Raw genomic sequence first — 26,608 nt, forward strand, 5'->3', positions numbered from 1 at the left:
TTTATAATTCATAATACTTATAATTTCATAATTAGTAAAACATTACATAACTTTGTGAACCAATATACAAATTAATAGTTTCTTCATTATGATTTTCACTATGAAGAAAATGAAATAAATATCAAGATTTATAAACACAAATTTGCACTATTCTATTACAAAAAACTTGATGGAATATAAAATAATTCATGATGACTAAAGATTTTGCATTTTATAGTAGTTTAAGATGACCAGTTACTTCATTCACTAATTCTTCTGATCCTGGGCCAATCCCAAGAACAGTGATATTTTTCATACAAGAACTTTCTTCCATTACAGGCACAGAAACTAGGCCTAAATTTTCAGCTTTTCTGTGAAGACACAGCATTTCTTCATTATTATTTTTATCTATCTTCAAAGCAATCTAGAAAAATAAAAGATTAATTAACTAATGCCAGTAAAAGTATAACCAAATTTTTGATAAAATTAATTGATATAATGTTCACAAAAGCCATGTGATATTAGTCATGTGAGATGGCAACACTGACAAGTGAGAGTGGAAGAAGGTTTTTGTTTTTTGAATTGAGGGTGATGATAAATAGAGCGTGTGTGTATAATTGTCCCAGTTTGGTGGTAGCTATATTAATTGTTTTTTGCGTATATGACTGGATAAACTCTTATTTTGGGGACCCTTTTTGAAAGGGGGGAGTATTGTCAGATAGCAACACTGACGAGTGAGAGCGGGAGAAGGTTTTTGTTTTTTGAATTGAGGGTGAAGATAAATAGTGCGTGTGTGTATAATTGTTCCAGTTTGGTGGAAGCTATATTAATTGTGTTTTTTGCGTATATGACTGGATAAACTCTTATTGACTTCTGAGTTGTGAGGGACCTTTTCTTTTATGATTGTAATTATTGTCTAACCAATAATGTAAGTGTATTTAAGGTAATATAATATTGAGTTCTGATGGTATTGTTCATTCTTTATCTCTCTTATTTTTTTCATTAAAAAAAAAACTATTAGCCCCCTACAAGTCACATGGCTTATAACTTAAGACTAGCAAAACATAACAAATAATTTAATCTTTATAACCATTTTATGTTATTTCTCAACCTCATTGCTCTTCTAACATTTAGATAGAGCAGCCTCTCTTACTTTTCAAATGTTTGTAAACAAAATGGTGCCAATTCAAATCCACTCCAAGATGGGTAGTTTTTATTTCATGGAGGACCAACAGATTGAACCCAAAAACACTAAACATTTTATTTTTAATACAAGATCCCTAAAGAATCTTTATCATAAGGAAGTTATTTACATTCCTGTGATATGGGGGTTTACATTACAAAACAATTATTGATATTGAAGTCGATACAAGGTCTGCACATGATATTGGTACTGATTTACAAATTTCACTCCAACAAGGCTAACAGATATTTACTTATATGAGATAAGAAAATTGTTGACCACCGTTAGTTATAAACGGACACCATAAAGTATTAGTAATGTATTGAGTACAAATCAATATTGTACTGGTATAGGCAGCTGTGTGTGTAACCTAACACTATTGTTGATAATTTGATTATAATTAATAAATGCGAACAATTAAGTATCTTATTTCTTTACTACTTCTATCTAAAATATTACTTCTGTACATAGACAGTAGTGGATGACAGGATAACTGTTCAATTGAAAGTATTGAAAAAATCTGACTAACCAAATAACAAAATTAACTAAAATAGTTCAGCAACTAGCTCGATCTCAAGAAGCTGCTAACACAGAGAGTACTCAAAACATATTACCGAATTTCAAATTCCGGCTGTTAAAATTATAAAATTAAAAAAAAAAAAAAAAAGAAATACATTTATCACTGTTAAGAAACACTATACTTAAATCAAGTACACACATATAACAACTTAGAACCAACTAGAACCTTCCCCCTTGTTATCATACAATCAGTGTTACCAAATAGCAAATTTTGTACATATTCCAACACCAGCTAATAATAAATCTATCCCCACCAATTTCAAAAACAATTAGCCCTTAATGGGGTTGCTGAAGAGCAATGGATTGATTGTTTATAAGTCCATATGGGTTCTGAATTAATAACACTCTAGTGACATCATTTATCCAACTTAACCCAAGGATAAAAATTTTAAAGTAATAGTAAGAGCTGTAGCGATCATTTTCCAGAATAAAAAAACAAATACAGTGCGGCTATAAAATTCCAGAAAATAGTCCAGCACCCAAATGAAACAGTTATCAATTATCCCAAGTGTTTAAAGACTGTTGCTAGATACTTTGAATTCACTGATTTTCTTGATTAGTCCCACATAATTCATTTCATATATGGTGTTCTTGATGATGCCAAGGTAATGGAAAAAAAAAAACACCAAAATTTCCTGATGCTCTCCAAATTGATCAAGATTTGGAGGCTACTTGAACTGCTTCTTCAGGAGTGAAGTTTCAGGCAGACAAAATATACCACATGCTAGCCACCCCTATTCAAATTCTAAAACTTCAACACTTTTAACCAACTAAGTTTATACCAGTTTTCAGATCGTCCCATCCACAAAAATGATGATCAAGCTGATCTTTCTAGCTGTTGGGGATGTGGGGAATGATATTGACATAAACACAGTCAGTTGTGTAATGCTAAAAGTAAAAACTGTCATAAATGCGGACACATAGCAGCAGTCTGCCGCAGCGTTAATGCATTGATCCAGGGTGCCAAGACACACCAAACCTGAGAGCAGATTGAACTAATTCTGCACTCCAAGATGCTTATTTTGATGAGATCAATAAGAAACTTGTTACGAATTGAAGCTTGTTGCTTCCTACAAATTCAAACTTCCCAATGGGTCTCATCTACTGATATTGTCAAGAAAGAGCAGAATGAAGATAACAGGTGACTACAAAACTACACTTAACTAGTAGTTGATAAAAATCCAATTCCTCTGCTTTGTCAAACACTGTTAAAAGAACTCCACCTTGCTCAATAGGAGTAGTATAAATGAAAGGTTTGGCTCGCTCTCTAATCTATTGGTCAGCCATTGATCATTCGATAGAAACCACTGCCAAGTTATGTTCTGCCTGCCTAAAGAATTCTAAAATGTTTCTCTCAGTTTTATTCACATCACTGGAAATACGCAAATGCACTGTGGGATAGAATTCACATTGATTATTGTTCAGCACTCGGAAAGAACTTGTTCATAATTATTGAAACATAGTCTAATTAGATGACTGTAGCTATCACAAACTCCACTACTTCTTAAGTCACACCAGATATCCTTGAAAATACATTTGGTGTTCCCCAAAATGTAGTTTCAGACAATGGGCCACAATTCTGTTCATAATACTTTCATAATTTAATAAAAAAAAATCAAGGTGTCCTATTTCGCCGTATCATAGCAGTGTGCCATCCTTCCAATGGCCAGGCCAGACATGGTGTTCAAACTTTAAGGAAAAAGCTACAAAATTCAGAAGCCACGAGAACAGACATACTGCACCATATCAACAAATTCCTTTAACAATACAAGTTCAAATACCTTTAACAATACACCAAACAACCAGGCAGCCACCTTCCCTTCTCTTTTTGGAAAGAGTTTTTCGTTCCATATTGGATTTTGTAAGCTAAATCTCAAGAGCAGGATGAGAGAGGCAATTGATAAACTGTTCACCAAATTTGGAAACTTTTCAACACGAGATCGATTCATGTTTCATTTCTACATCTGAAAAATAGGTACAAGATGTGATTGGGACCAAACTTGGTGACATAAATTTTGCAGTTCAATTCAACAGTAAGTTTTAAGAGGCATATTCATCTAGTCCTACCCAGAGAATCAATGTATATCTCCAGCGAGCCAAAAAGCTGTTGTATTATGATAGCCAAATAAGGAAGAAAGAATGATCATCCCCCCACAATTCCATCTTCCATCAATTCCGAATGTCCCTCTTTGGGTAAAGTGAACAATATTATCTGCCTCAGCCGAATTCGAACCTGGGATATGGGTGTTTGTAGCATAATGCCTTACCAATGAGTAACCCGCTCCCTTTAACCTTAATATAAATTGGATTATAAAAATGAAATAGTAAAAATATGGCTGATTCATTAGTATAGTAAGATGACCTAAAAAAAAAAGATAAATTAGATCTATCCACATATATCAATATTAAAATTTAGTTCTGAAACAATTGTAATGCTGGTGCTATAGTGCAGTATTATTGCCCAATAAATTAAAATTCACAAACCTTAGGTTGACCATTCCTTTCCCAAAGATTAACTGCTTCGAGGGATTTCAATTTTGCTTTTTTAAAACATTCTAATGCTGCTCGTGAACAATGTTCAGCTATTTGATTTTTGTTTTTCAAAACATCAGACCTTACGACCATCACAAATTTATAATTATTGCTTTTAAGGATTTTTAATGAGTTCCTCGTAAAAATAAAGAATCCTACAAAACCTAAGAGAAACCCAAGGGAAACACCTTGAACAATAGTTGTATCCATTAATCCTTTTGTTTTTGTTTCCTATGCTCCTCAATGCAGGCTTGAAAATCCTTCACCTTACTTTGACACTGTCTCCAGTCACGAGTTTCAGCAACACACAGCTGAAAAAATAACAATTAAACAAATTAAATAAATAAATAATTTAATTAAGTAAAACAACTTTAACAATACTTTTCAGTTAGTTTATACAAGAAAATTAATGCCTTGTAAACTGTTCAAGATTGTAATATATGATAATATGTGGAATTAAGAACAAAATTTAAAGGCTAACAATGTAATAAAATACCAAGAATTCTGACAAATAAACCTGAATAAATAATTTAAACCTGCAATTAATTAAAACAAAACAATCACTGCAGAAAAAACTTTTTATAGATGTTGTTTATATTATTAGATAATAAAGAAAAATTCAATAAAAACTGAGCTTAATCAAAATTACAGAAAACTAAAAAAAATGAAGTTTTGTAACCTCTTACTTCTTGAATACCGCTACGTAGATAACCTAAGCTTAACCTTCTGAGAGATAGGTTAATTTAACAAGTTCGGGTAATGTGACTTAACAAATGTTGGTTTTGTACTTATTTTATTATTCAGGGAGGTGACAGTTAAAATTAAATTAACATTCAATAAAGAAATTAACAAGAGAACCAAAATATTCGGACTATAGAGTAAGTAAAACTCACTTGTACTTGGTAAAGTAATTCTCCACACCCCGTTTTCTTTATCATATTATCAACAAGGTCAATATCTTCTTTTTCACTCATTGTATGTATATGTTTCTAAATTTAATAATCGATTGTTTATTTTAAATAAATGAATTTTGATTATACATAGCATTTGAGTTTAGAACATCCCTCAATGCCTTACTATGACTAATTTCAACAATTTTCAATTGTGGTTATCTAAAGTCCCGGCACAGAACTACTGGTGTTCCTAGATCTGTTCACTTCTCTCTATTGGTAATTAGAACATTTAGATATTTTTATTATTTTATCTTGTTTTCCCATTCTTAGAAAATAATTCCAAAAGTAACGGCATTAATTATCACACATATGTTTTGAATAAATTACACGTCTCACTTTCCTCAGGAGGATATGTTATTACGTCAGACTATCAAATGTCAATTGTTCTGATATGTGATAAGTTCTTCCTCATGTTTATCATAATAAACAATGGGTTCTGACTACTTATTTCTTTCTCTTGTCCCACTTTCATTTACACTTAATTTACTTTTTTTATAAAATTCCATAAATTGAATAAATTAATTAGAATTCCCGTTTAAATTTATATCTTTATTGAAAATCATGTAATTTTTGAAGAGAATAATGATGGAGCTTAAGAATAAAGGAGTAGAAACATTCTAAAATTAAATTACTTCATTATTCTTATTAAAGTCTCTTGTCACATACATATATTGATGCAGCATCATTCCTCATAGTGGGCCTGCTAACATCTAATGCAGTAATTAAATAGATGAATAATATTATCAAAATGTTAACCAAATTTGGCTAAATTTATGAGACATTAAGATAAAAGTTTCCTTTTTTAATTTTTTGTGGTTCTGAATATGTGGAATGATATCCAAGAAACGTTAACATGTTATGCATAGAAATATATAATTAGTAATAAATAGGAAATAGAAGTTAATCTTTAGTTACAAGTCAAAAAAATAAAAATATAGTACACTCCTCTGCAGTGGTTTCAGCTTTCTTTACTTTACCTTTCAAAACAAAATATATTTTAATTACAGAATTAAGACTAGGATTAATTTATTCACATCACCATTTTTTCTTACAGTTACATGCTATTTATTCTATTCTTAATAATTTATTGCTTTAAATATCTTAGTTGTACTATCCAAGAAGAAAAAAAAAGATTTCCTTATTACTTAAGACAGTCTGGAATTCAATCTCTTGCCTGTTATTTATATGTTACTGTATTTATTTTTGAAAAAATATTTACTGAATTAGGTAGTGCTGAACAAAACAGCATCGAGAATTTCATAAGTCATTAATACATAGTACTAGGGCCGCCCGTAGCTCAGTAGTTAAGAAGTAATCTTACCAATTTGATGTCTATTGGTGGTGCCAGTTCGAATCTGGCCTGGGGCATTGAGTGGCAGTCCCACAAAATGAAAAACTTTGACCATACCAACCATGGTTTGGCTATATAGGACTCCAATAGGAGTCTTGGCTGAAAAAAAAAAAAATACATAGTACTACAAAGTAGTATAGACCTAACCTCTGTTGGTTTGTATTTCTCTTTTGAGTGACCAGAAGTTGACATCTCTGATCTAATCAAAGCAGCTGTAATAATAACAATAATAGTGTAAGAAGGAATTTTAAATTCTGGTGCTGGTGCCTGTTTTGTATACCAGTACTCTAAATTATATCAATCAATGAAGTAATTTATAAAACATTTATTATATATTGTTTTTTTTTTTTTTTTTTTTTTTTTTTTTTTTTTTTTTTTTTTTTTTTTTTTTTTATGCAGTGTATATATCTAAAATCTAAATAATAAATAAAATCTTTGAAAATTTTCTAATTCAATGACTGACTGATGTGGTGAGGAACAACATTTTATTAGACACATAGCTAGATCTTTTTCTAATGAAGGATTTAAAATTTGCAAATCATTATTCATCAATGAATTATTTAACAAAGTATTTGCTTATGTGGGACTTATACCTAAATTTACACTGATCGTGGATCTTTTCTTCGATCCAAATAGTGAGGATGACATCGTAGAAACCTCTCTGAAACTCTCTACAACTATGCTTAATGAGCTCAGCCGGAATTCCATCTTTATTTAAAAGTCGAAATAGTGAGACCATAGGGTCAGAATCTCTATCTTCTCTAAGATCAACAAACCATCTTCACTTCCACATGATTTAATCCTTGGCTTGAAGGAATTTCTGCTCTTGTTTACTGTGTTGTAGAAAGTGATTTTATTTTTATTACTGTATTATAGGCCTATTTTATTCAACTATCCACTATTCATCATGCGACTTCTACTGTAGGGTGGAATAGTTGTAGAATAATAATGAGGTCTGGTAGGTTGTTTAGCCCCCTTGTGTACCTTTTGGTCTCATCAGTATATGTTTGACAAAATAATTTATAAAATAAAATGGAAATAATTATTATTAAACCTTTTTCATATTAAACTAGATTAGTTTTAATCATCAAACATTCTCTTACTTGACCAGTTTTGACTGACTGTTGAGGAGATATACTTCATTGGAACTTGTGAATTTAATCCAAATTCCAAAATACATTGAATCAGTTATTCTGCTGTTGGATGGTCAGTCATATTTTGTATTAACTATGTAAGATGCCAAAAAATGCTCTCAGAAATGTTTCCTTTTTCTCCTTACGTTTATGATAACATTCTTGAATATTAGTCATCTATCTAAAACCAATTCCATATTACCTCATTCCATACTACTTATTTTTTGAAAGTTTGACAAAAATTGTTATATTATAATTAGTTTTTCAAATTAAGATGAAATATTTTGGGGGGAGGAAGGATGGAAAATGGTAAAAAAACAAAACAATAACTTTATTATTGTTATGTACTGATGGCATTTCAGTTCAACCATGTGTTATTTTTAGGATTAAGGCAGGCAATGTGCAGCAACTAGTCTGTCACAGGAACTAAATGATAAACATCCTTTTTTAAATGAAATATGTTTATTTTCTCTAGTTTTAAAGTTTATCAATTTAAATTGAATCATACTAAGATTCAGAAGTTCAGATTTTTTTATATTTAAAAATAGTAATAATTAAACTAGTTTACAAAATTTGACTTTTTTTTTAATACCATGAGGTATATATGATTCTTCTTACCGATCATGATAAACATAATATTGAGGTGGTACCCGTTTTTCTCTTGAACTTTGGTTCCCATGGTACCCATCACTCTTGAATTTTAAGAAAAATGGAAAACAGTGATTTTCAGTAGAACTTTAATAAAAATAAATTTTCTGTTGGCTTTATTAAAAAATTAAAAAGCCTGAATTTAAGGCAATTAAACTCTCATTTAAACTAGAATTCCTCTGTTAATATTCATTGAGTAGGTATAAAGATACAAGTTTTAAAAAACAAATTTTTCAAAAAAACAAAATTAAAGCAATAAGTTGCATCTGGTAGATCGGTTAGCTTTATTCTCTTGAAACAGATTATGTGGGACCCAAAAACCTGCTCTGCCTACTTATCCAATCTGTTGCAAATGTTTTTGGATGGTCAACCAAGGTTGATTAATACTTCCCCAATTTAATTTCAACAATTGTTGACAATTCCCTGAATATCTGACACAGATTTGGTTCTACTTCCAACCCTTAATACACCATTGTCTATGTTGGTCTTCCTGATCGATGCAAGTTGGAAATATCAAAATTACTGGAATTGAACTTGGAAAAACTTTAGCATTTACAAATTTCCAATACATTTGGATAAACATCACAAATGTTTTAGGTAGCAACTGTTGTATTACTACTCTAATGAAACTCAAAAGGAAGGCAATGCCAAATATGGGCCTCTTCTGGTATTTGGCTGCCCCTGTCACCCAAAATTGCTAATAAAATTTTTTAATTTAATTATTTACAACTAAACAAGTCATTATAACCTTTAAATGTCTTTACCTCAACTTTGATGTACACAGTGAGTAGGGGAATCAAATAACATGCACAAAAAACTACATTACTTTTTTGGTCCCCCCATATTTTTTGAACTAGACGTGACAGATTTTTTCCAATATTATTCCTGTACTCAGTGCATATAATAAAAACAACAACAAAAAAACACATTTTGACAAAAGTATATAAACTGTGTAAACTAATGGTACTTTTTCTTAGCTTAGCTCACTTGAGTTTTTATTTCGTAGATATAATTATTTTCTATCCATGTTTCATAAAATATTATTTTTACTTTATAAAATAAGTTAATTCTAATCTAATTTATATCATGAATCAATGATTTTTAACATTGATTTAAAACAGGCTAAAATAATATTTTTTGTTTTATAATATCTTTCAAAACTTGACTTTCATTATTTAAGAAGTAATGTTAAGAAATCTTTCATGTTAAAGGATAGAATTCTTCATTTTGTTTTAAAATTGGTTTATGATAAGAGTAATCTAATCAATCAGTGATATAAGGCTAATATATCCATTACCCCCTCCCTCTTACTTATCCTTATTTATTATTTTTCCTTTTAACAGGTATAATCTGAAGGTTAGGAGTTTAGAATAAATTTTAATTTTTTTCATATTCTAGTTACATAGGTATCTTTTGTCTGGAGGGTTAAATATTCATTTAAGGTACTCTTTTTTAATGCTGGTTGTAACCTAAGGATTCAAAACTTTACCAAAAAATGTTTCCTTACAATCTAATTCTATACATTTTAAAACTTTCTTCAGAAAAGTCTAGATTCTTTAATAAATTGAGTTTTTGACTGTTTTTGTTTTACTGCTTTAGTTGTTTGTACGTAGTCTCTTTAGAGTTATGAAAGATTTAAACAATTTCACTTGAAAATAAATTTTACCCTTCATATTGTTTATCCTATACCCACTCATTGATACTGGGTCATTGAGCACCTCAAGGTCTCATAACGGGATGAGGTCAAGAAGATTGGTACAGTATGTTGCCTCTGGTATTCTAGGGTAGCAGGTATAATTAGGTCTCTTATGAGAATATTTTTAATAATCTTGATTTATTTATTTGAAATTAGTATACATAATAATTTATTAAATAAAAGATTGTCATGATATTTCTGTTTCCTTATAAATATATTGTTTAAACTATTATAGTTATTACATTTTACTCATTTTTTTATTATAGAAAATATTGAAAAATGTCAGCCGCTGGTGATAAAACTGATAATCCATTGGTCGGAGTTATAGACGAAGGAACAAGAACAATAAAATTTGCAGTAAGTCTCTTTTTAGATGACATCTAAAGCAATTAACTCTTTAAAAATAACTGTTATGAATTTTTTTTTCAAATCTATTAAAACCTGTTATTTTTTTGAACTTCCACTTGATTTTAATGAGATTTTCCCTTACATACCATGATTTGTCTTCTCTGATGTAGCATTTCCAGAACCTTCCTTTGTTGTTATCTCATAATCATGACCATTTCTATTAAGAATTTTACCTTTATATTTAAAAAAGTGTCAAACATTAATTTTTTTAGCATTTTTAGAAGCAATCTCTTCCTCGTACAAAAGGTAGTGATCAAACAAGCTCCCTATGGAGATAATACATCATATGGTAAAGGTCATATTTGATCACAGCTAACTAGTTTCAGTATTGAGTGTAGTTCTTCTGTGTGGCTGCTTTTCTTTATATTAATTTGTACCTGAAAAGCTTCCCCGTTTGCTTCAGATAATTTATCTTTAGTGTAGTTTTTTGTGAGCCCAAGAACCTTTATATAGAAGAACTTATATAGGTTCTAGGTGTTAATCTTAATAGAAATTCAACCTAATATTTAAACAGTTTTATACATATATCAAATATATATATTTGATTTCTAAAATCAAATTCAACATTTATCAGAATAATACCAAGAATAAACAGTTGTTTTTAATATAGTTGAAAATAATTTACTGACCTTATTTTGTGATTTCGGTCTAAGTGAACTTTGAAAAATGATAATGGGAAGTAGAACAGGTGATAAAAGGTTACTGAACAGTGGAGGTAAAATTATGTCTAGAGAAATGGTTTTGATGTAAAGTGTCCCAACCTTTCCAACAAATTTCCTATAGTCTTGATATAAAAATGTTTTAGCCTGACAGGTAATTTCAAATTCAAAATAAGCTCTTATACCAACGCCATCCCTTAGTTTCAAAGTAACCCTGGTTTACCTTAGTGTTTTAATCAATGTAGTTTTTGTTTAATTTCTGATGTAAGAAGATTTTAATTTATCTGTGGATTACTAACTGTTATTGTTGTAAATGTTATATATAGTTTTATTGTAAATTTTATAACCTAATGGCTATAAGTTTTGTTGGCTCATCATTGATATCCTCTATGTTAGATCCACATTTTGTTTAAAAATCCTTATATCTTATCTAAATTGAATAACAAGTCATAAATCCTGTTTTATGAATCAGTATAGTTGAGATATGTTTACATTTTACCATTAAGCAGAAAATTACATCATAATAAATTTCTGGTCTAATTTTTCATCATTAAATAATATTATTGTTTTTAATCTAGGTATTTGACCCTAAAACACATGATGAAGTGCTTAAGCATCAAATAGATGTGGGAATGCGTTCTCCTCAGGAAGGATGGGCTGAACAAGATCCATTGGAAATGCTCAATATTATTTATGAATGTATTAGGTGACATTGTTTGTTTTATTTTATAAAGTTTATTATTTTATAATTATTTTTCAATAATAATAAACTTTAAAGTTTATTTTTAAAAAATTAAAATTTTTATTTGTTGTAATTCAATATTTAATTTGACTATTATGATTTTCATACTAGTTATCTGGTTTTAAAAGTCTAAAATGAGCTTAACAAAGCCAAATTTGAATCTGGAGCTGAGATTTAGGAGTCCATAGCCTAAATATTTCTCAAATCTCAAGTTCTGTTTTCATAGATTAATAATTTTCAGATTTGTGCCTTTGATTAATTAAAGTTGAATTTTTTATTTGTAATCTTATAGGCTTAAAATTAATATTCTGTTTGAATTCAGTCCCCTGTAAATGTTGGTTTTCAGAATGCCAAGGGACTGTCTGATTTGCAGGGTACTTGAATTAGAGGCACTGAATGAAATAAAATTAAGATATAAGTAATAAACAGCATTTTATTTTATTTATTTTTTTATACAATACTCTTTTTGGAGAGGAGAAGAGGGGAGGGAAGGCCCTCATAAGGTTTCTGCTCACCACAACAAACTTATCAACAATTATTAATCCTCTGGCATTTTTTGTCAACATAATCATTCCAATGCCCCTGTTTATCCTAAAAAAAATTATATATTAATTTTTATGTGAGCCGACTTCAGGAATATTTTCAGATATCATTGATCATTTGACTTTTTTTTTTGTCAACAGTTTTTTTTTTAATCAGTCTGCTACTCCTCTAAAACTTCAAAATCTCTTATAAAATAATATCAATTTTTATGCATGTTCCGCCTTAGGAATGTTATCAGATGTTCCTATCGATCATATAATTAAAAATGTAGTCTGCAATCATGGCTAAATAAATTTCATTTTAGAGTACTGCAATCATGGCTAAATAAATTTCATTTTTTATGAGTACTGCTATCGTGGCTAAAGAAATTTCATTTTTAGAGGACCTCTTCTCTCGTTTTCTTTTAGATTATGAATTACCCACTATTGGCATTATTTATGTCTTGTAAAAGTATCAAAATAGAAAATTGTATCTATATACCTATTAAACATTGTTTAATTTTTGAAGGTTATTTTATTAAGGGAGTAAAATACTATATTTTTGAAATGTTTCTAGTAAAATTTCCGTCTAATCTAACAGTGAAACTATGATCTATTCTTAGTACATATCTATCCATAAACTCAGAAATACAATAATATTTATTAATTGCTTACTAATTTAATCAGTAATTAAATTAGATACTTATTAAATCTGTCAAAAAAATGTTCAATTTTTTAGGAAAAACTTTTTTTCTACAATAGTTTTTTTTATTAAGAATTAACTTTTTTTAAATTGTTAATTTTGAAAATATATTATTATAGTAGATGTATGTTGTCATTGAAATATTATCGATATTTAATATTGTAATAATGATCGGGCTTAATATATATTTTTTTTAGGAAAGTCGTTGGTGAGCTGCCTACTCTTGGATATAGTTCTACTAATATAGTGGCTATTGGTGTTACAAATCAAAGAGAGACTACAATTGTTTGGGATTCATTGACTGGTGAACCTTTGTACAATGCTTTAGGTTAGTTGGCTTCTAGGTTTTAGGTTCAATTTCACTACAGCAACTGACCGGTCCAGACATATAATTTAATCTTTGTTTTTATTTTATAATAACCACTATTGACAGAAATTTAAATCTGATGATGCCTAGACACTGTTGGAATGATACAGAGCTTAAACAAATTCTTTTAGAAAATAAATTATATCTGATATCTGTTAGTGAGACATGTCTGTCTCTCATAGATAGGTTCTCGGTGCTGGTCTACAAAATATACAGGAAAGAAAGAAACTGAGCAGGCAGCTGGGTAATGATATAGTACAAGAGCCCAAGAGGAGAAAAAAGGCAGTTATCTCATCCCAATTTTTGATTACTTTAATGAAAGATATGTATAATTAATGATCAAAATTGATGAGTCTGCCAAGTATAGGTAGGGGGAATACAAAATGGCGGTTGTTTCAAAGCGATTAAAAAAACTAATTTTGTATTCAGAGCTCTATATCTTAAAAAGTAGGAACAATACAAGAAAACCTAGAACGTCATTTAAAGAAGAGTAAATTTGCTAAAATATGAGCCCTATAGGGTTATTTACATTAAAAAGTTTTTGAGATATAGCTATTTAAAAAGCAACATTTCATAAAAATGTTGTATGGGACATACTGAAAGATCAGTAGTTAGTGAATTTATTTTGAAAAATTTATATTTCAAAACTCATTTGACGTACAGATGTCTATTAGCACTCAAATTAAAGCTAGTTTAATGAGCTATAAAGTAATTTATGATGTTTATCTTCGTAGGAATAATAGTTTACATGAAATTCGGTAAAATAAATTTATTTATAGTTGTTCAGACAAATTTTCATTTGCCAAATTTATATTCATATGTGAATATCATAAAAACCACTAGCCCTACGAAGATGAGTGTCATAAACTACTTTATAGTAAGTTAAATTTCCTTTATTTTAAGTGTTGGCAGCCATATGTGCGTTTATGGATCTAGAGATATATTTTTTCAAAAGTCCAAAATTTTATACGAACAACTAGAAATCAACATTTTGTGAGTTTATTTTGTTAAATATCATAAAAGCTATTGCTCTTACAGAGATAAACATAATAAACTATTTTGTAGTAAATTTAATTAGCTTTAATTTGAGTGCTGGCAGACATCTGTACATCCAATGGTTTTTGAAATGATGTTTTTCATAAATCAAACTTATTTGTCCGAACAACTATAAATCAATTTATTTTAGCAAATATCATGAAAAATACTATTCCTACGAAGGTAAAGGTCATAAACTTCTTTATAGTCCATTAAACTAGCTTTAATTTGAGTGCTAATAGGCATCTGTATGTCACATAGTTCCTGAGATGTAGATTTCTCAAAATAAATTAACTAACTAATCTTTTAGTAGATTTTTAAGAAATGTTGCTTTTTAAAAAGCTATATCTCGAGAACTATTAGACGTCAATAGCTCAATTAGGGCTCACATTTACTCTTCTTTAAATAATGTTCTTTTAAATTAGTGTTGTTGGTAGTTTTAGAGCTATAGAGCTCCGAATAAAAATTTAATTATTTTTAATGTATTGAAAAACTGCCATGTTTTATTCCCCCTACCTATACTTGGCAGACTCATCAATTTTGACTAGTAATTATACCTAGTTTTCATTAAAGTAATAAAAAATTGGGGTGAGATAACTGCCTTTTTTTCTTCCCGGCTCTTGTACTATTATTAGTGCTCTCCGAACTCCCTCAGACCAGACTGAAACAAGATTTAAAATATTCAGAGGCTCTCGATTTCAATTTCAAATAGATCATGAAAAATAATAGCAGAAGCAACTTGAATACATGATTGATTAACAATTCGATATCAATCCTATAATTAAACTAATAGTATTGAGAAAAGATCGTATGTATAAACAATCAAAAGAGCTATATCCATAACTATATCTCAAACCTCCACCAAGAACTACTTGAAAGAAAGGATAACTTGAAGTAATTAGAGGTTATTCAAAATATGTGTATGAGGATAGTAACAATCCCTGGCATACCAAATTATGTTGGCTCATTTACAGCTCCCAACAAAAAGCAGGTCCCACATAATGCACAACCTTTTAGTTATCTACTTTGAATGGTTTAATAGAAGGTAAAAATATTTATTCATGTCCATAAAGAATTTTATTTATATTAACATAAGCTCCTTCTTTTTTATGTTAATGTACTGTTTAATGGTCTATTATGGAAATCAAATGTCAATGTTATGATATTTTCTCCTGACAGTACCTTATTCATCTGATATCGAAAATAAGGATTGCATGATCAGGCCACTGTTTGGCAAATATGCTTGGCTTGGTCATTGTGCCTTGAAAATATTCTTTACCAGTCAACATTTGACATCCAGGTAATACATGCTGGATAGCCTCTACTATATTCTTACACAAGTGACATCAGTCAATGGTCTCTTCTTCTTTTAAGTATTTACTTGAGTGGTAACCGCCTGGTTTTCAATGGCTAAAATGAGTCCTTACCTTTTGGAGTTAATTATTTTTGTATAACCATTTGATTGATACATGGAAGTTTATTACCTAATTTTGATAGAGCATGATAATAACGACTATTCATTGATTCATTTTTCCCCATTTCATTCAGAATATTAAGTTCAAAATCTAATCATAAGATCTTTTAGCTACCAAGTAGGGAAATAGACAAAGTAATAGAAAATTATTTTCCAGAGGGATACCCTAAAATTTCATTTAATAAATCTTTTGCAGTAACCTGTTTTGTTTGTAGCAAGCACGGATGGTTGCTCTGTTTATTTCTCAGATCCATCTCAACTATCTGGTAATCAGGATTTCTAAGTCATGTAAGAGACATAACAGTTCCAAGTATGAAGCGGATTTTTGTTGTCAACCCTTATGATTCAGTGGCATCACTCTCATTATCTGCAGAAACCGGCTGCTGATCCAAACCCTCTTGAGTAGCTCTTGATTTTTTCTTTTGAGGTGATTTTATTTTATAACTTCTTAACTCCATTTTGATAATTAGGTTGGATTTGATACCTTTTGCTAGATATTTTTAGAAAATTTAATCCTCAGCTTAATACTTTGGATGTGCTTGTGTCATTGTTTTTTATAGTTTTCTGTTCTGTTGACAGCTTCTCATGTATTGAATATCAGTCTCTGAGGTTTCACTAAATCTCACCTGTAGCCTCTTCACTATCCCTTATAGGCTTACTAAAACAATATTATTGCTTCTAAACATTATTATCACTACTAAAACACAGAAAAATAAGTGTACTATATTGTTATTTGAAAATCACCCTCTAAAAAGGTTATAACAGCAAAGTTTAAGAAAACAATTTTTTAAGATAAAAAGCTTCTTCATAACCTAATCTGTCTGTTACTAGCAATAAAATCCTTAATCCTTAACAAAGGTTTTTATGATCCAAAACTAAAAATATGTTAATTGGGTCAAAGGTAAAGGCTTTTATTTGTGCTTGAAAAGTTTGAAGAAATCTTAGTCATGATCTTTTTAGAGATAGCTCTTTATTGATATCTTGTATAATCATAATTCACTGACAAAAACAATTATCAATGAGCTCAGGTCATAATCCAATATTTGTATTTGTTACAGTTTGGAGTGATATCAGAACTGATTCCACAGTTGATCAAATTTTGGCGAAACTTCCAGATCAAGATAAGGGTTACTTTATCCCCCTTTGTGGTCTCCCAGTGTCTACATATTGGAGTGCTTTAAAAATTAAGTGGCTAATTGATCATGTACCCTATGTAAGAAAAGCAATTCAAGAGCAAAGATGTCTTTTTGGTACTGTTGATTCGTGGATAATATGGGTAATTTTATTAATACTTTATGTTTGTTTCCTCACTACTGAAGTTATAAAGCTTGGTACTTGCAAAAAATTAAAATGCTACTACTTTTTTTTTAGTGCAAAACAATTAAATATGATAGAGGAGAACATATTTATTCAATTCTGATTTAGTTCTTCTTCATACTTCCTCTCAACCTTACTTCTCATTATGAAAATGATATACATAAAATTTTCATTTCATAAAAGAGCTCATTATAAATGCAATTTGGTGAGATGTATTATCTTGATTTTGTAGAGAATTTTTTCTCAAGATAAGTTACATATTTCAAATAACTCTTTGATCCAATTTATTTGTTTTATTTATTTTTTTCTATTGACAACTAATATTTTCATTTTTTAATTTTCTTCATTCATTTTTTTTCATTTATGTGTATCTACTGAAATTTTACATCTTAGTATAATAAAACATTAAGAATATTGGCTATTGTCATGAACAAAATAAGAAAAAGTCACATAATATGAATTATTATTAATTGAGTTAATTTTATTATTATTAAGCTTTATATGATCAAATCTTTGTTGTCTTCTTTTTTCAATCTGTTAAATTTTGTTGTTAGATGTATTTTTTAATTTTACTTAAAAAATCTCATAATAATAAAATAAATGTTGGTAGATATAAAAGTTAGTGCAATTAATTGAGTCATATCAATTCGATTTACTCGATTAATTTAAATTTAATGAAATTGATTAATATTGTACAAAATTGATCGAAGAAGAAATCAATTGATAAATTGTAAATTGAAATAAGTTTTTTCTTAAATAATATAACAATATTTAACAGTAATTTACTAATGTTAGTTATTAATTTTCAGAATCTTACTGGTGGTCGCAATGGTGGAGTTCATGTTACTGATGTCACTAATGCATCTAGGACAATGTTGATGAACATTGACAGTCTGAAATGGGATTCCACTCTCTGCAAGTATAACTTATCTTGAATGTTATAAACCTAATATTTATGTTTTGCTTCTTTACTATATAAATTAATGTATCATGTTATTAATATAGGCTGTATTTGTACTGTGTTGGTTTGTTTAATTTATTTAATAGACTTTTTAAATATAAAGGTCATATGTTGTGGTTAGCATTTTGATTGAAGAATTAGGAGACCTGGGTTTGAGGATATTTGGCAACAGCAATGTTGACATACACAAGATAAAAGTCTTCAAGTGAGAATGTTATTAAATTATTGAAATAAGATTACTTTTAAAATGTCAAGACAAAGTATTTTCTGGGTTTTCTATGCTTTTACTTGTGATATTGTGTAATTCTGTATATGTGAAACTAAAGGAGGACTAGTAGAGTGTCATGTTTTCTCAATCACTTGAAACTTATTTATTATGTAACTTAAAATATATGCATAACTCATTTTCTCCTTCACCATGAAAATCAAAATGCCAATACGTTCACTGGTTTTTCACTATCAACTACATGAATATTTAGATTCTAAGCCATTTTGATAATGGAAGAAGGTAGTTTTTTTCAGCATGAATGTTATTGGACAATATTTATGAAGAACTAGAGAATTATTTCTCATTAAAAATTTGGTTATCTGAATTCATGACTTGATTTTACTTGCAGGATGAGGACCAACTAAGAGGAAGAGTAAAATTGTATTGGGCTATACGTAATAGCCCACTTCCTGTGGCATAGAAAAAAAAAAAAACTTTATTTTACTTGCTTCAATCATAGTTGTATTGTACTAATTTGGTGAATGTATAACATGATACTTATTTTTACAAAACTAATTTTTTTAGTTTAGTTATTTATTTAATAACTTTAAGTAAATATTCATTTAAGCTAATTAGTTTTAAAAATTTCCAAGTTGATAAGTTCTGATGGACTATTGGTGTTTTCATTTTATTTTTATTGAAGTTAATGTTACTGTTGTTAAATTAATAAACATTTTTAATTTATACAATTCATGTCGCTGTAAAAAAAAAAAATCATTTAAGAAATAACTTTCTTGTATATTTGAGAAAAAATATTACACCCTCAGGTTTGGTTATATTTTTAATAGAAAGGCAATGAGAAAATACATAAGAATGATGAATCTTGTCTCCATGATAAAATGGCGTAAATCCTTAAATTTTTAAGATATTGAAATGCAATTTGCAGGGTCTTTCATAACTTATTTTTACTATAAATGAGAATATTAAAAAGTAGTTGTTACCTGCAAACTCCAAGTTTTTGCTGCACTTTTGTCAAATGTGTCACCTCAAAGTTAAAAACAATAGTGTTACTATGGAAATAGACCTACAGTATTTTCCTTTGGAAATTTTTGATAAGATCATCCACATGGCTGTGAGGAGCATTTGTGCTGATTTATTTTGGACCTTATGTATGATGAAAAAACTTTTTATCTTATCTATAGTGCATCTTATTAGTATAGTGCATATTATACCAGTCTTCCATTCTTCTGGTATATCTTCCTTTATCCGCATGTTTATTGTGAGATTATGAAGTCTCTTTATAACTTCTTTTTATGATCTCTTTACAGTTTCTGATCCATCTTATCTAAGAAGTTCAGACTGCATATCTTTAATCAGATGCCATTTAGGTAAATGGGGTTGTACAATTTCAAGGAAAGCCTTTTCTCAGTCATGATTTTTTTGCTAAAGGATAATATTGTTAATATAATTGGAAAGTATGTGTTAAGGCCACCTCAAATCGACGATGTCTTTTTGTTGGAAGGCTTTAAAAATGAAGAAACGACAAACTGGCTCGGATTAAACATTTATTTGGTTCAATTGAAAACTAAAACTAAAATAAACAAAAGGTAACTAATAATGAATACAAGTAAAATAAAAAAAGGCTAAATTATGAAAATGACAAAAAAGTAAACTAATTTACAAATAAACAAATAAATATATAAAATAAATACTAGTCGACGTAGGGTTGCTCCACTTCGATAGTTCAAAGGAAGAGTGCTACCGATATGTGTAGGTCGCAGATCTGGTAGATAAATAAACCACTGCAATGATCCAGAGTTGGTGTAGTGGCTCATCGATAGTCCAATTATCCAATAGTTGTGTTAATGTATTGGGCGAGCCAACAAAATGAACACAGACAGGGCTGGTTACACACATTCCTGGCCACTAATTATCCAGAACTCATATTAAAGTCGAAACACAGAAGTGGTCTGGTTCCGAACTGTAATGATGGTTAACTCACTTAAAATATCCAAACTATTAAATTATAAGGGCAGACAGAGCAACTGTCTCTATTACTCATTATAACACAGTTCTTTTCATATAACTAAATCTAAATAAAACAATACATATAGAAATAGATGTAACACAATTAAATACTAATAAAACTCAAATACCATTTACAGTTATTTACAAAGTAATTATATTATGGCGTTAACAGTATGTAAACATACTCTTGAGGATGAATAATTTACATATTTTATTTATCCTTTGCCTATGAATCTAGTTTCGAAACAGTTACGTTATTTTGAGAAGTTCTTTACAAAGTTTTGAAAGAAATCATTTCTTTACTTAAAAATGTATCCCAAAAACTTTACAAAACATCACTAATTTTAGTTTTTAATATTTTGGAATGCCTCATTTATAATTCATTAATTTTTTATTTTAGAGTTTTTAATATACCAATGGAGACTCTCCCTAAAATTTGTAGTTCATCAGAAATTGTTGGTACAATAGTCGAAGAACCACTCAGTGGAATTCCTATATCTGGGGTAATTCATATATATAATCTTATTAGATCATGAATATTCCCTTATTAATTCATAAATATTGTTATTCATATAGATATTTATTTAGATCCTTGGAAACCAGCAATCTGCTCTTCTTGGTCAAAACTGTACATCTGAGGGTATGGCCAAGAATACTTACAGGAGTGGTTGTTTCCTTATCTATAACACAGGTCCACATGTAAGTCTTAAAATTATTTTATTTATTTATTTGCTATTATTATTTGATTGTCATTTTATTAAATTTCTATTTAAGCTTTAATAGGTAGTTTCTAATTCATTAAGCCAGAAAGTAACATATATTATCCTCGAGTACTTTCATTACTCTGAAAGAAAAAAAAAATTGTATCTGAACTGAAACTAAAATAAAATAAAGGATTTCTTGAAAAGATAAAAAAAAAAGTCTTTTGTACCTGAACTTATATGTTGTTTAATATCAATATGATTTGGTTTATAAATGTTAATTTAAAAATAAAAATAATCATTTTGATGTACTAAATCAGCAGAGACATTCAAGATATTTACTAAACTCCTCCTTAACACCAGATAATGCTAACGACAGTGGCATTGTTGTTCTCCTTGAATATTCTACCATCATAAAAAAAAAAAAAAAAAAAAAAAAAAATCCAGGCCCATGCAAAGAACATTTTATGACCACTTATTAATTCTATCCCTATTTATTTGTGACCACTTCCTATAAAGATTTTTAATATTTAATTATATATTAAATACATCTAATTATATTAATTAGCATTTTAAATATTTTTATAGAAAAATGATTTTTTTTACCGGTATGAGACAAAAAATCCTTCTGGGTATCTGCACCTTCATTTCAGTACCTCTCTGACAATAAACTCTCAATCCATAATCTCAACACGACTTAGATAACCAGTTATATATTTGCTATTAAAGGGTGCACCATCTCCCAAAGCGATCCACTATCGAAGGAAATTTCAAATAATTGCAATGCTAGGTTACAATCACCTCTGGGCCAGATTCCGGATCCCCTACTGAAGTGTTAACCTTATAAGCTTCCTAGGTCTTCTGGTAAGGTTTTAATTTACCCGGAAAGGGTACAAAGAAAAGGTTGGTATCATGTACCTGCCCTATGGAGATCTGGCACAACTCACTACCTGACCTCTACAACTGAACTCAAGAAGTTTAGGGAGCGCCAATTGCTAGCGACTCTGGATACTAATACTCTTAATAAATTATGAAGCAGCTCGAATATAAACCAAAAAATGAAGAATTTTTAGCTTCTATTGTTATTAACTACAATCTAGACATACATATCAGAGGTATCTTTCACTCAGAGGTTGGCCAGGTTGTTAAGGATCCATCATAAGAGGGGAGAGACTGCTTCAATATACAGCAAAATAATATACTCTCATTTATCTGGTATTTACATCAAACCTAGGAAGCTTCATTATTAATACATAATAATAAGAATAAGATTATTAGTGTAGTGGATGTATTTTAGCATACTGCATTTACCTTTTTTTTTATTTCATTTGAAATTATGTTTCTCTATAAACAAGAATGTTTTATAGTTTCTTTTTCGTATTTCAGTGCAGTGGTACTTATGAGGTTGAAATATGAACCAACTAGGTCACCAAGTTGAAGTTTATTATTTATACATTATTTTACTCCATAGTTGGGCCAGGTTACTAAACTAGGCATGCTGATTGGCTGAATAATTCTGATGAGTATGGTAGTGGAAGGATTTTATTATTCCATATATTGTTTAGGATTGAGAGTGGGGGAATGCATAAGTTGTTAGATTTTGAATATCTTTGTTTTATATTTTTATATTTCCTGTAGTTCTAAAAAAAATTATTTAATTTGTCCACATCTGTTTAATGGTTTCCTGATTTATCAAGGGTTTTTTGTTATATTAATGTATACATATGTTTATTTCAATTTCAGCGAGTGTTTTCTTCTCATGGCCTAGTTACTACTTTGAGTTACAAGCTTGGAAAAGAACCAGCTGTTTATGCATTAGAAGGATCAGTTGCTGTAGCAGGTGCAGCTATAAAATTTCTGAGAGATAATTTGAGTTTATTATCTGATGTCTCAGAAACTGAATCACTTGCCGAAGAAGTGATGACTACCGGAGATGTTTATTTTGTTCCAGCTTTTAATGGTCTCTATGCTCCTTATTGGAGGAAGGATGCAAGAGGGTTTGTAAATGAATTACTTTCCATTTACATAAAAAAGAAACAATAAGTTATGATAAAATTATATCTTTTATTATTTATATCTTAAATTACTTGAATGGTACTTTACATTACCTAAAAAACACCAAGTAAATGGCTGTTTTTCAATTTTTTTTTTCATACCCTGTAGAAAATTAATTTTTTTTTCTTAAATGCCATTAAATTGTGTGTTAATATAGATAAGATGCTTTAAAAAGTCATCTGCAAAATTTTTTTATATGGTAATGCTGAAAAACCTTCTGTAAAATGATATTTAGTGTCCACTAATAGACACAGCCTGAAACCAAGTCTATCAGGTTATGGCAATCTCTCAGATCACATTTTATAAGAAACCTCTCAGATGTCCTCACACTTCATTGTCCTTAACCAAACAACATGGAAAGGAAGGGAAACTCTCCAGAGAGATCAATGAAAAGTCCTTGGGAATCTCTTAGATATCTATTTAAAGAAAAATATTAATAATGGTAATTTCATAGGTCAAACTCATTACAAAGTAGCCTACATAAAATTTATCACTGACAATTTATTATGAATAAAGCATAAGGTTTTCTATAAATTATAATTTATAAATAATAAAATGAAGGGAATTATTTGGTTGATTACAGCAATCTATGAGATCAAAATCCATGAAAACAAAGTGTGACTGGCATATTAATTTCTGTGAATCATACTTATTGGCAGAAGGTGATGATTTAGGATGATAAAAGGGAGGGTGGTGTAGGTCTACCATATGTTTTTAAAAAGTTTTAGAGTAGCCTTTTTGTTCTTTCATATCAGGCACAACTAATGCTCTTTAAGGAAACCTAATCTCTTTATTGAGGCTGGACTCACCATAAGAGGGGTCTCTTGACCTAACTTAAATGGGTAGTTGCTTGGAATCAACAAGTTGTGAGGTTTAAAACCACACCAAAACTTCTGAGAGAATCTACCTCAATAATGTCTCTACATACCTGTAGTATGTGTGGTAGCAAAAGATGAGGTACTTTCGGGAGCTTCGACCTTGAGTTTGAACTCGTGAGCATTCAGTAGGGTCCCTAAACTTTACCAAATGCTAAACAGTTTTGTTTCATTAAGAAATATATCCTACCCTAATTGAGGAATAAGGCCAGGATTTACTGTTTGTATATGAGCTTCTTGGTATTGATAAAATATGTTGGGTACCTATTCTTGTGGAACATTAAGAAACTAACTGTTAAATCCATTAACCCTGCTCCAAGACTTCTGAAAGTGTGGAGACTATCCTGACCCAATGAATTCTTCATAAAACATAAGGAGAAAGTTTAATATATCAATTTCCAATCAAAATCAATGTGCAGTCTCTGTGCTATACTTAATGCTCTTGCAAAAACCGGGAGAAGCAGGCTTCATAAGGTTATAACTGTTTAATAACAAGCTTCCATCAGATATTTTGCTTACTGCTCTGATCTTTTGATAAAAAAAAATAAAAATAAAATCAAATTTTGGTGTAGCCACCATTTTGTCTAAAGATTATGGATAACAGTTTATTGTTACTAAAAAACCTCTTATGGGTAGCTGTAAATAATAATAATAGGATGTTTGATCTTAATGTCGTAGAGTTTTTTTTATTATAATACTTAAAACCTTTAATGTATATAGTAATGGATGGCTCTATATACTAATGGAGTTTCATCGAAATCAGTTCAGCTATTTTCTCATAAAATGAAGGAAAAAAATCATAACTGGTGGATAAAAATTTGCTTGTGTTATTATTATATTTATAAGATGTAAAATATCAACTTTTGAGAAATTTGATATTATTGAATTAATGTTATTTATTAAACAAGACATTATTTTATGTTGTCTATGTCTCACATAACTTGTTACTCTCTTCACACTGAATATTATAAATATTCAGTTCGCTGAATATTATCATTTTTAATTATTTATATCTTTTCCATTTTTTGTTTATATCTTTTCCATTTGTTTATATAATTTTTAGTTACTTAAATCTTATCAGATTTTTTGGTTGTCTTTAGAATATTATGTGGTCTCACACAATTCACAACAAAAGGCCATATTATTAGAGCTGCCCTGGAGGCTGTTTGTTTCCAGACAAGAGATATTCTTGAAGCTATGAAAAAAGACTGCAATTTGCCTCTCACTAAACTTCGTGTTGATGGAAGGATGACAGCAAACAATCTTTTAATGCAACTGCAAGCTGATCTGTGTGGAATACCTGTTGGTAAGATACAATATTTTATTTATAATAAAATATAGTTAATTTGTCTTCTCCATTCAAGGTGAAATATTTTTATGAATCAGAATATTATTTTCTCTGAATTGAGCCAAAATATAATGGATATATATTATAAATTAACAATAATACAACTGAAATAAATATCTGAACACCCAAGTTCTTAAACTTTGAATAAAATTATTTTTAAAAAGTTTTTGTTAATGTTTGCACTGTTATGCAATGCAACTGAAGCTGAAATCATTTCTTTATTGGATTTATTATCTCTGTTTGGTAAAAATTAGAATTTAATTTATATAGAATTAATAAAAAACAAGAATCAATTATTTTCATTAATAAACATATGAAGAATTCTCATAATTTGGCTATTGGTGATTGCTTGTGAAATGATGAGTTTTCGTAATTTGGCTATTGGTGAATTTTTGTGAAATGATGAATTTTCATCAGTTTCTATTGGTGATTGTTTGCGAAATGCCAAATTTTTTCATGTAGATGTACGTGTGTTAAGATTAAAAGTCTATTAGTGATGGTAATTATTGATATAAGTGAATTCGGAAGCAACATTCTAATTAGGGTAGAACAGAGTTGGAAAGAAGACTGATTTAAGTTCTTATGTTTTATTATTAACATAACATGTTGAAGATATAAGACATGGGCAATTTGCCAGCAAAAAATACAATTTAATGAATTATAACATGGTTAAGGTTGTCTCCTTGAAAATGGCCTTAGGGCGAAAATGTTGGAGGTTTTTTAAATTAAAAAGTTGAGAGAAAAATTGGATCATTGAAGTTTGTGTTAATAATAAAATAAACCATTCTCAAACAATCAATATATTAAATCAGTTCTTATGTTTATTCCTATGTATATTTAAGTTCTAATTTAAGACTGCTTATGCTATTCGCATAATATATAATTTGAGTTAATTATATCATCAATTATTTGTCACATTTATTTTTATATTATTTTTTCTATTTTACTTTACTATTAGTAGAATTGCCTATTATTCTTCATTAAGAAAAATAATTAAGATAAGATTCAATCAAATTGGAATGGATCAGAGGCTGCGAGCAAATAAGTTGTCATCCCTCTTCCGATCACATGCTATTAACAATATTGTGATTGTTTCCTAAATTTCTAACACATTTTGTTAAACAGCAGTCAACTTTGTATATATTTTATGGA

General features: G+C 29.3%; 3 protein-coding genes across 9 annotated transcripts in view; 1 reads left to right on the plus strand and 2 right to left on the minus strand.

The window, feature by feature from the left end:
* Positions 1-211: 211 nt before the first annotated feature.
* LOC136795000 (peptidyl-tRNA hydrolase 2, mitochondrial-like) lies at positions 212-4,366 on the minus strand. The gene is made up of 2 exons (XM_014431707.3): positions 4,226-4,366; positions 212-403 (listed from the first exon to the last, which is right to left on the minus strand). The coding sequence occupies exons 1-2, from the start codon at positions 4,364-4,366 to the stop codon at positions 212-214; spliced, it is 333 nt and encodes a 110-aa protein (XP_014287193.1).
* Positions 266-5,247, minus strand: LOC106687687 (cytochrome c oxidase assembly factor 4 homolog, mitochondrial). Of its 3 annotated transcripts, XR_010842651.1 has the most exons (4): positions 5,167-5,247; positions 4,462-4,584; positions 3,523-3,705; positions 266-403 (listed from the first exon to the last, which is right to left on the minus strand). XR_010842651.1 is itself a non-coding variant. In XM_014431708.3 (3 exons), exons 1-2 carry the CDS (start codon positions 5,245-5,247, stop codon positions 4,483-4,485), a joined length of 183 nt encoding a protein of 60 aa, XP_014287194.1. In that variant the 3' UTR covers positions 268-403; positions 4,462-4,482. The 3 variants fall into 3 exon arrangements, 2 of the variants coding, with proteins under 2 accessions (XP_014287194.1, XP_066900747.1); XM_014431708.3 differs by lacking the exon at positions 3,523-3,705 and having other exon boundaries at positions 268-403; XM_067044646.1 differs by lacking the exons at positions 266-403; positions 3,523-3,705 and having other exon boundaries at positions 4,229-4,584.
* LOC106687686 (glycerol kinase 3) overlaps positions 4,993-26,608 on the plus strand; it is a 31,147-nt gene continuing 9,531 nt past the window's right edge. The window contains exons 1-10 of one of the 5 annotated variants that reach the window (XM_014431702.2): positions 4,993-5,151; positions 10,321-10,411; positions 11,700-11,827; positions 13,285-13,415; positions 17,022-17,239; positions 18,090-18,199; positions 20,878-20,980; positions 21,066-21,176; positions 22,922-23,175; positions 25,209-25,414. In XM_014431702.2, the coding sequence (XP_014287188.1) occupies positions 10,334-10,411; positions 11,700-11,827; positions 13,285-13,415; positions 17,022-17,239; positions 18,090-18,199; positions 20,878-20,980; positions 21,066-21,176; positions 22,922-23,175; positions 25,209-25,414 (1,339 nt within the window). In that variant the 5' untranslated portion in view covers positions 4,993-5,151; positions 10,321-10,333. Of the gene's footprint in view, positions 5,152-5,302; positions 5,443-9,691; positions 9,801-9,978; positions 10,150-10,320; positions 10,412-11,699; positions 11,828-13,284; positions 13,416-17,021; positions 17,240-18,089; positions 18,200-20,877; positions 20,981-21,065; positions 21,177-22,921; positions 23,176-25,208; positions 25,415-26,608 lie in introns of those variants that run through there. The other 4 variants (XM_014431703.2, XM_014431706.3, XM_014431704.2 and 1 more) reach the window with 4 other exon arrangements.

This window comes from Halyomorpha halys, unplaced genomic scaffold (assembly GCF_000696795.3).
Source record: "Halyomorpha halys isolate HHAL.00 unplaced genomic scaffold, Hhal_1.1 Scaffold999.1, whole genome shotgun sequence".
In the NCBI taxonomy this organism is placed as follows: domain Eukaryota; kingdom Metazoa; phylum Arthropoda; class Insecta; order Hemiptera; family Pentatomidae; genus Halyomorpha; species Halyomorpha halys.